At 48.9% G+C, this 13,721-nt stretch overlaps 1 protein-coding gene across 3 annotated transcripts in view; it reads left to right on the top strand.

Annotated features, from left to right (window-relative positions):
• Nucleotides 1–13,721, top strand: part of LOC148513657 (neural proliferation differentiation and control protein 1-like) — a 32,562-nt gene that overhangs the window by 5,667 nt on the left and 13,174 nt on the right. For 2 of the 3 annotated variants that reach the window (XM_088481490.1, XM_088481489.1), the window contains exons 2-4: nt 8,671–8,802; nt 11,077–11,172; nt 11,429–11,602. In XM_088481490.1, the coding sequence (XP_088337616.1) occupies nt 8,671–8,802; nt 11,077–11,172; nt 11,429–11,602 (402 nt within the window). Of the gene's footprint in view, nt 1–8,670; nt 8,813–11,076; nt 11,173–11,428; nt 11,603–13,721 lie in introns of those variants that run through there. The other variant, XM_088481493.1, reaches the window with a different exon arrangement.

The following is a 13,721-nucleotide window of genomic DNA, read 5'->3' as shown; positions in this document are numbered from 1 at the left end:
CATGGTGTAGTAGTGTGTGAGGAGGAGACCGGCACTGCTGCTGTCTGTACTGTACCTGTGCTGTGTATACATGTCATGGTGTAGTAGTGTGTGAGGAGGAGACTGGCACTGCTGCTGTCTGTACTGTACCTGTGCTGTGTATACATGTCATGGTGTAGTAGTGTGTGAGGGGGAGACCGGCACTGCTGCTGTGTGTAGTGTACCTGTGCTGTGTATACATGTCATGGTGTAGTAGTGTGAGGAGGAGACTGGCACTGCTGCTGTGTGTAGTGTACCTGTGCTGTGTATACATGTCATGGTGTAGTAGTGTGTGAGGAGGAGACTGGCACTGCTGCTGTCTGTACTGTACCTGTGCTGTGTATACATGTCATGGTGTAGTAGTGTGTGAGGAGGAGACTGGCACTGCTGCTGTCTGTACTGTACCTGTGCTGTGTATACATGTCATGGTGTAGTAGTGTGTGAGGAGGAGACTGGCACTGCTGCTGTCTGTACTGTACCTGTGCTGTGTATACATGTCATGGTGTAGTAGTGTGTGAGGAGACTGGCACTGCTGCTGTCTGTACCGTACCTGTGCTGTGTATACATGTCATGGTGTAGTAGTGTGTGAGGAGACTGGCACTGCTGCTGTCTGTACCGTACCTGTGCTGTGTATACATGTCATGGTGTAGTAGTGTGTGAGGAGGAGACTGGCACTGCTGCTGTCTGTACCGTACCTGTCCTGTGTATACATATCATGGTGTAGTAGTGTGTGAGGGGGAGACTGGCACTGCTGCTGTCTGTACCGTACCTGTGCTGTGTATACATGTATGGTGTAGTAGTGTGTGAGGGGGAGACTGGCACTGCTGCTGTCTGTACCGTATCTGTGCTGTGTATACATGTCATGGTGTAGTAGTGTGTGAGGAGGAGACTGGCACTGCTGCTGTCTGTACCGTACCTGTGCTGTGTATACATGTCATGGTGTAGTAGTGTGTGAGGAGGAGACTGGCACTGCTGCTGTGTGTACCGTACCTGTGCTGTGTATACATATCATGGTGTAGTAGTGTGTGAGGAGGAGACTGGCACTGCTGCTGTGTGTACCGTACCTGTGCTGTGTATACATATCATAGTGTAGTAGTGTGTGAGGGGGAGACTGGCACTGCTGCTGTCAGTACCGTACCTGTGCTGTGTATACATGTCATGGTGTAGTAGTGTGTGAGGAGGAGACTGGCACTGCTGCTGTCTGTACCGTACCTGTGCTGTGTATACATGTCATGGTGTAGTAGTGTGTGAGGAGGAGACTGGCACTGCTGCTGTCTGTACCGTACCTGTGCTGTGTATACATGACATGGTGTAGTAGTGTGTGAGGGGGAGACTGGCACTGCTGCTGTGTGTACCGTACCTGTGCTGTGTATACATGTCATGGTGTAGTAGTGTGTGAGGAGGAGACTGGCACTGCTGCTGTGTGTACTGTACCTGTGCTGTGTATACATGTCATGGTGTAGTAGTGTGTGAGGGGGAGACTGGCACTGCTGCTGTCTGTACTGTACCGGTGCTGTGTATACATGTCATGGTGTAGTAGTGTGTGAGGGGGAGACTGGCACTGCTGCTGTCTGTACTGTACCGGTGCTGTGTATACATGTCATGGTGTAGTAGTGTGTGAGGATGAGACTGGCACTGCTGCTGTGTGTACTGTACCTGTGCTGTGTATACATGTCATGGTGTAGTAGTGTGTGAGTAGGAGACTGGCACTGCTGCTGTCTGTACTGTACCTGTGCAGTGTATACATGTCATGGTGTAGTAGTGTGTGAGGAGGAGACTGGCACTGCTGCTGTCTGTACTGTACGTGTGCTCTGTATACATGTCATGGTGTAGTAGTGTGTGAGTAGGAGACTGGCACTGCTGTCTGTACTGTACCTGTGCTGTGTATACATGTCATGGTGTAGTAGTGTGTGAGGAGGAGACTGGCACTGCTGCTGTATGTACTGTACCTGTGCTGTGTATACATGTCATGGTGTAGTAGTGTGTGAGGGGAGACTGGCACTGCTGCTGTCTGTACTGTACCTGTGCTGTGTATACATATCATGGTGTAGTAGTGTGTGAGGAGGAGACTGGCACTGCTGCTGTCTGTACTGTACCTGTGCTGTGTATACATGTCATGGTGTAGTAGTGTGTGAGGGGGAGACTGGCACTGCTGCTGTCTGTACTGTACCTGTGCTGTGTATACATGACATGGTGTAGTAGTGTGTGAGGAGGAGACTGGCACTGCTGCTGTGTGTACTGTACCTGTGCTGTGTATACATGTCATGGTGTAGTAGTGTGTGAGGGGGAGACTGGCACTGCTGCTGTCTGTACTGTACCTGTGCTGTGTATACATGTCATGGTGTAGTAGTGTGTGAGGAGACTGGCACTGCTGCTGTCTGTACTGTACCTGTGCTGTGTGTAGATGTCATGGTGTAGTAGTGTGTGAGGAGGAGACTGGCACTGCTGCTGTCTGTACTGTACCTGTGCTGTGTATACATGTCATGGTGTAGTAGTGTGTGAGGAGGAGACTGACACTGCTGCTGTCTGTACTGTACCTGTGCTGTGTATACATGTCATGGTGTAGTAGTGTGTGAGGAGACTGGCACTGCTGCTGTCTGTACTGTACCTGTGCTGTGTATACATGTCATGGTGTAGTAGTGTGTGAGGAGGAGACTGGCACTGCTGCTGTCTGTACCGTACCTGTGCTGTGTATACATGTCATGGTGTAGTAGTGTGTGAGGAGGAGACTGGCCCTGCTGCTGTGTGTACCGTACCTGTGCTGTGTATACATATCATGGTGTAGTAGTGTGTGAGGAGGAGACTGGCACTGCTGCTGTGTGTACCGTACCTGTGCTGTGTATACATATCATGGTGTAGTAGTGTGTGAGGGGGAGACTGGCACTGCTGCTGTCAGTACCGTACCTGTGCTGTGTATACATGTCATGGTGTAGTAGTGTGTGAGGAGGAGACTGGCACTGCTGCTGTCTGTACCGTACCTGTGCTGTGTATACATGTCATGGTGTAGTAGTGTGTGAGGAGGAGACTGGCACTGCTGCTGTCTGTACCGTACCTGTGCTGTGTATACATGACATGGTGTAGTAGTGTGTGAGGGGGAGACTGGCACTGCTGCTGTGTGTACTGTACCTGTGCTGTGTATACATGTCATGGTGTAGTAGTGTGTGAGGAGGAGACTGGCACTGCTGCTGTGTGTACTGTACCTGTGCTGTGTATACATGTCATGGTGTAGTAGTGTGTGAGGGGGAGACTGGCACTGCTGCTGTCTGTACTGTACCGGTGCTGTGTATACATGTCATGGTGTAGTAGTGTGTGAGGGGGAGACTGGCACTGCTGCTGTCTGTACTGTACCGGTGCTGTGTATACATGTCATGGTGTAGTAGTGTGTGAGGATGAGACTGGCACTGCTGCTGTGTGTACTGTACCTGTGCTGTGTATACATGTCATGGTGTAGTAGTGTGTGAGTAGGAGACTGGCACTGCTGCTGTCTGTATTGTACCTGTGCAGTGTATACATGTCATGGTGTAGTAGTGTGTGAGGAGGAGACTGGCACTGCTGCTGTCTGTACTGTACGTGTGCTGTGTATACATGTCATGGTGTAGTAGTGTGTGAGTAGGAGACTGGCACTGCTGTCTGTACTGTACCTGTGCTGTGTATACATGTCATGGTGTAGTAGTGTGTGAGGAGGAGACTGGCACTGCTGCTGTATGTACTGTACCTGTGCTGTGTATACATGTCATGGTGTAGTAGTGTGTGAGGGGAGACTGGCACTGCTGCTGTCTGTACTGTACCTGTGCTGTGTATACATATCATGGTGTAGTAGTGTGTGAGGAGGAGACTGGCACTGCTGCTGTCTGTACTGTACCTGTGCTGTGTATACATGTCATGGTGTAGTAGTGTGTGAGGGGGAGACTGGCACTGCTGCTGTCTGTACTGTACCTGTGCTGTGTATACATGTCATGGTGTAGTAGTGTGTGAGGGGGAGACTGGCACTGCTGCTGTCTGTACTGTACCTCTGCTGTGTATACATGACATGGTGTAGTAGTGTGTGAGGAGGAGACTGGCACTGCTGCTGTGTGTACTGTACCTGTGCTGTGTATACATGTCATGGTGTAGTAGTGTGTGAGGGGGAGACTGGCACTGCTGCTGTCTGTACTGTACCTGTGCTGTGTATACATGTCATGGTGTAGTAGTGTGTGAGGAGACTGGCACTGCTGCTGTCTGTACTGTACCTGTGCTGTGTGTAGATGTCATGGTGTAGTAGTGTGTGAGGAGGAGACTGGCACTGCTGCTGTCTGTACTGTACCTGTGCTGTGTATACATGTCATGGTGTAGTAGTGTGTGAGGAGGAGACTGACACTGCTGCTGTCTGTACTGTACCTGTGCTGTGTATACATGTCATGGTGTAGTAGTGTGTGAGGAGACTGGCACTGCTGCTGTCTGTACTGTACCTGTGCTGTGTATACATGTCATGGTGTAGTAGTGTGTGAGGAGGAGACTGGCACTGCTGCTGTCTGTACTGTACCTGTGCTGTGTATACATGTCATGGTGTAGTAATGTGTGAGGAGGAGACTGGCACTGCTGCTGTCTGTACTGTACCTGTGCTGTGTATACATGTCATGGTGTAGTAGTGTGTGAGGAGGAGACTGGCACTGCTGCTGTATGTACTGTACCTGTGCTGTGTATACATGTCATGGTGTAGTAGTGTGTGAGGGGAGACTGGCACTGCTGCTGTCTGTACTGTACCTGTGCTGTGTATACATATCATGGTGTAGTAGTGTGTGAGGAGGAGACTGGCACTGCTGCTGTCTGTACTGTACCTGTGCTGTGTATACATGTCATGGTGTAGTAGTGTGTGAGGGGGAGACTGGCACTGCTGCTGTCTGTACTGTACCTGTGCTGTGTATACATGTCATGGTGTAGTAGTGTGTGAGGGGGAGACTGGCACTGCTGCTGTCTGTACTGTACCTGTGCTGTGTATACATGACATGGTGTAGTAGTGTGTGAGGAGGAGACTGGCACTGCTGCTGTGTGTACTGTACCTGTGCTGTGTATACATGTCATGGTGTAGTAGTGTGTGAGGGGGAGACTGGCACTGCTGCTGTCTGTACTGTACCTGTGCTGTGTATACATGTCATGGTGTAGTAGTGTGTGAGGAGACTGGCACTGCTGCTGTCTGTACTGTACCTGTGCTGTGTGTAGATGCCATGGTGTAGTAGTGTGTGAGGAGGAGACTGGCACTGCTGCTGTCTGTACTGTACCTGTGCTGTGTATACATGTCATGGTGTAGTAGTGTGTGAGGAGGAGACTGACACTGCTGCTGTCTGTACTGTACCTGTGCTGTGTATACATGTCATGGTGTAGTAGTGTGTGAGGAGACTGGCACTGCTGTCTGTACTGTACCTGTGCTGTGTATACATGTCATGGTGTAGTAGTGTGTGCGGGGAGACTGGCACTGCTGCTGTCTGTACTGTACCTGTGCTGTGTATACATATCATGGTGTAGTAGTGTGTGAGGAGGAGACTGGCACTGCTGCTGTCTGTACTGTACCTGTGCTGTGTATACATGTCATGGTGCAGTATTGTGTGAGGGGGAGACTGGCACTGCTGCTGTCTGTACTGTACCTGTGCTGTGTATACATGTCATGGTGTAGTAGTGTGTGAGGGGGAGACTGGCACTGCTGCTGTCTGTACTGTACCTGTGCTGTGTATACATGACATGGTGTAGTAGTGTGTGAGGAGGAGACTGGCACTGCTGCTGTGTGTACTGTACCTGTGCTGTGTATACATGTCATGGTGTAGTAGTGTGTGAGGGGGAGACTGGCACTGCTGCTGTCTGTACTGTACCTGTGCTGTGTATACATGTCATGGTGTAGTAGTGTGTGAGGAGACTGGCACTGCTGCTGTCTGTACTGTACCTGTGCTGTGTATACATGTCATGGTGTAGTAGTGTGTGAGGAGGAGACTGGCACTGCTGCTGTCTGTACTGTACCTGTGCTGTGTATACATGTCATGGTGTAGTAGTGTGTGAGGAGACTGGCACTGCTGCTGTCTGTACTGTACCTGTGCTGTGTGTAGATGTCATGGTGTAGTAGTGTGTGAGGAGGAGACTGGCACTGCTGCTGTCTGTACTGTATGTGTGCTGTGTATACATGTCATGGTGTAGTAGTGTGTGAGGGGAGACTGGCACTGCTGCTGTCTGTACTGTACCTGTGCTGTGTATACATATCATGGTGTAGTAGTGTGTGAGGAGGAGACTGGCACTGCTGCTGTCTGTACTGTACCTGTGCTGTGTATACATGTCATGGTGTAGTAGTGTGTGAGGGGGAGACTGGCACTGCTGCTGTCTGTACTGTACCTGTGCTGTGTATACATGTCATGGTGTAGTAGTGTGTGAGGGGGAGACTGGCACTGCTGCTGTCTGTACTGTACCTGTGCTGTGTATACATGACATGGTGTAGTAGTGTGTGAGGAGGAGACTGGCACTGCTGCTGTGTGTACTGTACCTGTGCTGTGTATACATGTCATGGTGTAGTAGTGTGTGAGGGGGAGACTGGCACTGCTGCTGTCTGTACTGTACCTGTGCTGTGTATACATGTCATGGTGTAGTAGTGTGTGAGGAGACTGGCACTGCTGCTGTCTGTACTGTACCTGTGCTGTGTATACATGTCATGGTGTAGTAGTGTGTGAGGAGGAGACTGGCACTGCTGCTGTCTGTACTGTACCTGTGCTGTGTATACATGTCATGGTGTAGTAGTGTGTGAGGAGGAGACTGGCACTGCTGCTGTCTGTACTGTACCTGTGCTGTGTATACATGTCATGGTGTAGTAATGTGTGAGGAGGAGACTGGCACTGCTGCTGTCTGTACTGTACCTGTGCTGTGTATACATGTCATGGTGTAGTAGTGTGTGAGGAGGAGACTGGCACTGCTGCTGTATGTACTGTACCTTTGCTGTGTATACATGTCATGGTGTAGTAGTGTGTGAGGGGAGACTGGCACTGCTGCTGTCTGTACTGTACCTGTGCTGTGTATACATATCATGGTGTAGTAGTGTGTGAGGAGGAGACTGGCACTGCTGCTGTCTGTACTGTACCTGTGCTGTGTATACATGTCATGGTGTAGTAGTGTGTGAGGGGGAGACTGGCACTGCTGCTGTCTGTACTGTACCTGTGCTGTGTATACATGTCATGGTGTAGTAGTGTGTGAGGGGGAGACTGGCACTGCTGCTGTCTGTACTGTACCTGTGCTGTGTATACATGACATGGTGTAGTAGTGTGTGAGGAGGAGACTGGCACTGCTGCTGTGTGTACTGTACCTGTGCTGTGTATACATGTCATGGTGTAGTGGTGTGTGATGGGGAGACTGGCACTGCTGCTGTCTGTACTGTACCTGTGCTGTGTATACATGTCATGGTGTAGTAGTGTGTGAGGAGACTGGCACTGCTGCTGTCTGTACTGTACCTGTGCTGTGTGTAGATGTCATGGTGTAGTAGTGTGTGAGGAGGAGACTGGCACTGCTGCTGTCTGTACTGTACCTGTGCTGTGTATACATGTCATGGTGTAGTAGTGTGTGAGGAGGAGACTGACACTGCTGCTGTCTGTACTGTACCTGTGCTGTGTATACATGTCATGGTGTAGTAGTGTGTGAGGAGACTGGCACTGCTGCTGTCTGTACTGTACCTGTGCTGTGTATACATGTCATGGTGTAGTAGTGTGTGAGGAGGAGACTGACACTGCTGCTGTCTGTACTGTACCTGTGCTGTGTATACATGTCATGGTGTAGTAGTGTGTGAGTATGAGACTGGCACTGCTGTCTGTACTGTACCTGTGCTGTGTATACATGTCATGGTGTAGTAGTGTGTGCGGGGAGACTGGCACTGCTGCTGTCTGTACTGTACCTGTGCTGTGTATACATATCATGGTGTAGTAGTGTGTGAGGAGGAGACTGGCACTGCTGCTGTCTGTACTGTACCTGTGCTGTGTATACATGTCATGGTGTAGTATTGTGTGAGGGGGAGACTGGCACTGCTGCTGTCTGTACTGTACCTGTGCTGTGTATACATGTCATGGTGTAGTAGTGTGTGAGGGGGAGACTGGCACTGCTGCTGTCTGTACTGTACCTGTGCTGTGTATACATGACATGGTGTAGTAGTGTGTGAGGAGGAGACTGGCACTGCTGCTGTGTGTACTGTACCTGTGCTGTGTATACATGTCATGGTGTAGTAGTGTGTGAGGGGGAGACTGGCACTGCTGCTGTCTGTACTGTACCTGTGCTGTGTATACATGTCATGGTGTAGTAGTGTGTGAGGAGACTGGCACTGCTGCTGTCTGTACTGTACCTGTGCTGTGTGTAGATGTCATGGTGTAGTAGTGTGTGAGGAGGAGACTGGCACTGCTGCTGTCTGTACTGTATGTGTGCTGTGTATACATGTCATGGTGTAGTAGTGTGTGAGGAGGAGACTGGCACTGCTGCTGTCTGTACTGTACCTGTGCTGTGTATACATGTCATGGTGTAGTAGTGTGTGAGGAGGAGACTGGCACTGCTGCTGTCTGTACTGTACCTGTGCTGTGTATAGATGTCATGGTGTAGTAGTTTGTAAGGAGGAGGAACTGTTCTGTACCTATACAGTACATTATCATTACTGTCTCCTTGCAGTAGACAGTCGTTGTCCAACCTTTCTGGATTGTGTTATGAAAAGGAGAGAAAGGTGTGTTTCAGACAGTGATACATGTGGTCCCTGCAGACCCCAATATGAAGAAACAAAGTCTGGCAAATGCATCCTACAAGGTATTGTCAAGTGAGTGTGGGAACTAAATAATCATGGTTATGAAGAGTGTATTATTGCTGAATACTAGTGGAGTATTGGCTTGTTGACCATTTTCTTAACCCAATATATACAGACAGATAAAAATCCCTTACAGAAAGGAAGGCATAATCTTTTCAGTGCCACGGACAGCACTGTATTATGTAGAAACCATAATGTAATTTCTTTCTGTCTGCCAATATGGTGTCTCTGGGCCTGATTCAGTAAGTAATGCAGTTGCATATACGCACACAATCGGTCAATCAATACGCACTGCGCATGCATCGCGCGTGCCAGACGCGTACACAGACCCATGGCAGAGTGATTGACAGGAAGTGCAGTTTGTGGCTGGTGACTGGAGGGGGGGGAAGACACTGTGCGAACGCAGGCGTGCCAGTTCATCTCAACGCCGTTGCATGGGTCGCGCATAAATTATCCACTGCGATACCGGAAGCCTCCTGAGTACTCCTAGCATGAGCACAAGTTAGCAATTCCCGAATCAGGTCTGGGCTTGCTTAACTGTGCGCATGGATCCGATGTTACCGATTGTTTCGCTATGTTGCCCTAGTATACGGAGGTAAGGGGAAGTGGGCGTCCTTATGTCAGGCTGCGTACGCAAAGTGAATGCAAACATTTAAACAGCACTGCTGATATTAGCAACTGCGGTGCGTTGCTATACACAGAATTGCGTTCCTTACTGAATCAGGCCCTCTGTCACAGTGCAGCCCTTACAGCTGGTACACTACCCCAATACCACACTGGAGTAACACAATGCCCAAAAGTCCTGCGCCGTCATCGGTTGTAGTTTTGGCTCCTTTTGATTTAAGACTATACAGATAATACTCAGAATGCTGCGCAATAAAAACAAAAAATGCAGCTAAAAATCACATTAAAAAAGTGTGTTTACCCTAAACACTTAGAACAATAGCATAAAACAAATGGATCTTATGTAATAGCAGCATTCTCTTTATTAACACATTCAACCAGAGTGAAACACCCAGGTGAAATAGAATGATAAGTGCCCTTTTTACCAGCCCATAAAACAAATTACAGTAATCACCAAGTAAGTTCTTCAATATAAGTACAGTAGGAGTCCAACAAATCAGAAGTCACCCTCGATTGTTCTTCAATCCCATCATTTGAAATAGTACACTCCATACCTGTTATTACATAACATCCATTTGTTTGATGCTCCTTGAGTCACTACACCACCAGACTCTGATTCCGCCAACTCTCTGTAGAATGTGACATTTTGGGAGTAAATTTCGATTGAGGTCTATTGTATTGTTGCTCTCCATTTTTTTTTTTTACTTAAAGGGCGAGATGCAGTTTCCTGGAAAAAAAGATTGTCATAACTTTTTTATTTGATCACTGTAGTAGCTGGGTGATGTTCAGCTGCTACAGCAAAACATTTCCAGAACGGTAAGGGTTAGTTATTGCACTGGCATCTTCAAGGTAGGGATGGCCATCGACAATCGATAGTTGCTAACCATCAATAGTTTTTCACCGCTGGTCGATTGTTTTTCCATCAGTGGCAGAGGTCAGATGGTTATCTTTTCTTGATACATGTCACACTAAGCTTAGCCCCACCTCCTTCACTGATTGGGCCTCCACAGTCACTTGTCCCACAGTAGAATTGCCTATTGGTTGTGCAAACCATCAATGCGTTCCATAAATGGGTTCCTGCCATCATTATAAAGTAGTGATGGCACCATCGAGGAAGACCATTGATGGTGAACCCTTCGATGGCCATCCCTACTTTAAGGAACAGCCAGTCCAAAAGGAGCCCCCAAAAGCTCAGAGTATTTGACAAGCACAGGTAGAAACAGCTATTGGAAAAATGTCATTCCTGGTGACAGGTTTTGATAATAAGGGGTATATTTACTAGAGTGCAGGCTTTTAGAATGGAGTTGTTGCCCATAGCAACCAATCACATCCTAGCTATTATCTTCTAGAACATGCCTGGCCAACCTGTGGCTCTCCAGCTGTTGTGAAACTACAAGTCCCAGCATGCCTTGCCAGTTTTGATATTAGGGAATGCCAAAACTCTGGCAAGGCATGCTGGGTCTTGTAGTTTCTCAACAGCTGGAGAGTCACAGGTTGGCCAGGTCTGTTCTAGAAGGTGCTAGATAAATGAGAAGTAGAATCTGTTTGGTTGCGATGGGCAACAACTCTACTTCTAAAAATCCACTCTTCAGCTAATATACCCCTAAGCGTAGAGTACAGCATGTTATTTTCACCTTCTGCTCTTGACCCAGACAGAACATCAACGTTCAGAGGGCCGGATTCAATGATTGACTTAATCCAAGAGCATAGGATGAACAAAGATCACAGGATAAACCGCACAAGTGCAGGTATGTAAGTGTCTCCTCTCCATTCTCTGTCATTATGAAGAGATGTCACTAGAACAGTCTAATTTCCACTGTCCCCAACGTGGTCTGATGTCTCTCTGTAAGAAGCAGTCTCCTCTCCGTTCACCTGTCAAATCATAACAGGGCCAGACGGATTTACCCACCGTGTGCCCAGGCCCAAAAACGGTTCTCTGCGTCACATAACTGCCTTGTCTTCCACAAAAGTCAGCACTTTAATCTCAAAGCATTTCCTCTGCAGCTTCTACCACGGCCAGTACTGCCGCCTCACCACTCGTCACATCAGTTGGGTTTCACCACAACGCCACATTGGCAGGACCTCCAACACCGCTCGCTCCAACCTCTGCATCCCAGATGAAAGAGACTAAAATGGGCAGGAGGGGGAAATCGGAGATCAACCAGACAATGTCGCTAAGTAATAATTTACTTATACAATATATTCTGCCAATTCTATTGGCCTGATTCAGCAGTGGACGGAATTGCAAAGCAGCACCCAAGCAGCTTTGCAATTATGTTAATGCAGCAGGAGCCATGCCTCCTGCATGTATTAACGATCTGAGCCATGTTCATGGATGCAGCATCGGATCATGTGCGCGATCCTTGGCTGGCTAAGTGACCATGGGGTCACGCAGGCCAGCCATCGCAGGTGAGAGGCCAGGAAAGCTGTTTGCCGCTGGAGATCCTGGTCTCTTCCCTACCCCCCCAACGAAGGCGACACACCTCAGTTTTGTGAAACAGAGGCCATCGCTTCTGCCTCCCCCCCACCCCGCAAATGGCAGCAGACTGTCAATCACTGACAGTCCGCTGCTGCCACTCTGCGTACAAGCAAGCAGGTCCTGTTCTGCACATGTGCAGAATAGGTAATGCACAAGGGGGAATCTGCATTCAGCGGTGCTCTGCTGAATGAGGGCCTCTGTTCAAATAATTGTGTTTAAATTTAGTTTGTTGGACATATAAAATAAATGAATTTCTGTTGATGACAAATGTATTATTCATGAGTTCTGCATATGTAAAGTTTTAAGAGGATGCCTAGATGTGTCACTACAGCTAGCACTTTGCCCATCTGTAACATCTCCACAGACTGCAACCTGTTGACTACACACCAGTAGCACCAACAGGGGAAGTTAGAAAAAATACCTGGGCTTCACATGTGGGCCCAGTTAAAGAGGATTATCGTGATGGCTGATAGGGCTCATGTCACTTGTCTCAACCCCTGATCCATGGCAAGCTTCCAAGACAGATTATAGGTAAGAGGGGAAAAAAATTAAGGCAGGCAACTGCTTGTACCAATGGCTTAGTACTGGTCCACATGGCCACGGCCCCTGAGACTATGCGTGCAGCCTGGTGAGGGGAAAGACCTTTTCCATCTAGGCCTATGCTTCTTCTCAAATTGAGGCAGCCATTTTGGACACAAAACAAATCTTCATGACACTGTAGCCTACTTGTAATACTAGATTGTGTGATGACTTGGGGTAATTAGCTTGGTAGAGTGTCAGTGGTGCAGTTTTAGGTGCTTTAATCAGGGGCCACACATAGCTTTTCAAGTTATAAATAAAAGTACTTTACGGTCAGAGCCGGTCCTAGCCAGTTTGCTGCCCTAGGCAAGTTGTTGGGTGGTGCCCCCTAGCACCATTGCTAGTACCGCCTCTGACCCAGCACCTCTCTCCCAGCACAGCACCCATCAACCAGCAGTACAGATAACAGCAGCAGCCAGCTGCATCCAACACCCCTCACCCATTGCAATCCTCATCCACAGAGAACTAGACATTTTAGTGTGACAGCAAGAGCATTGGCGCCCCCACCCCCGTTTGTCTCCCTGTAGACAGGCCCAGGCTACTGGACACTCCAGTGGCAATTTTTGTTACTGCCCGCTGCCACTGCTCCCCAGTCCAGCTGCTTCCGGCTGTATGAGCTGCCGCCCGATCAGAGCTGAGCTGAGAGCTCCGATCGCATTTGGACAGCAAGAGCAGAGGTGCATCGGACTGTCCTGGTCCCATCATTGCCCACTGTCAAGCTGACTTAGCCCAAGGCTTGGAATGCATGCCCCTAGGCATTTGCCTAATTTGTCTATGTCTAGGGCCAGCTCTGTTTACGGTCCGCATATAAAGGAAAATAACAAATGCCTAGCCACCATTCAGGCCACCGACTCACTTCTTCGCTCCTGACTAACCTTGGGCAGCTTGTCTGCATAAAAAGTTCTAATGGTGGGTACACACTGGGCGATATTACTGAGCGACTGCATGATTACGACATCGTAATCGTGCAATCGCTCAGTAATCGTGCACCTTTATGTTGGAAACGACCAGCGATGCGCACTCCCGCTGGTCATTTCCGACATTGTCCATCGCCTGAACATGCAGCACAATCTGACGATGTCGTCAGGTTGCTGCATGTTCGGGAATGGGGGAAGAGAGCCCGGTGCTGAACGATATCGTTCAGCGGCTGTGCTCAATGTCATGAACGACATTGAGCACAGCCTGCCGGGGACACACTACACGATATCGCTCAGGGAGCATATCGTGTAGTGTGTACGC

This window comes from Taudactylus pleione, unplaced genomic scaffold (assembly GCF_031769625.1).
Source record: "Taudactylus pleione unplaced genomic scaffold, aTauple2 ptg000274l, whole genome shotgun sequence".
NCBI lineage: Eukaryota > Metazoa > Chordata > Amphibia > Anura > Myobatrachidae > Taudactylus > Taudactylus pleione.
This window is presented reverse-complemented; position numbering and strand designations above follow the sequence as displayed.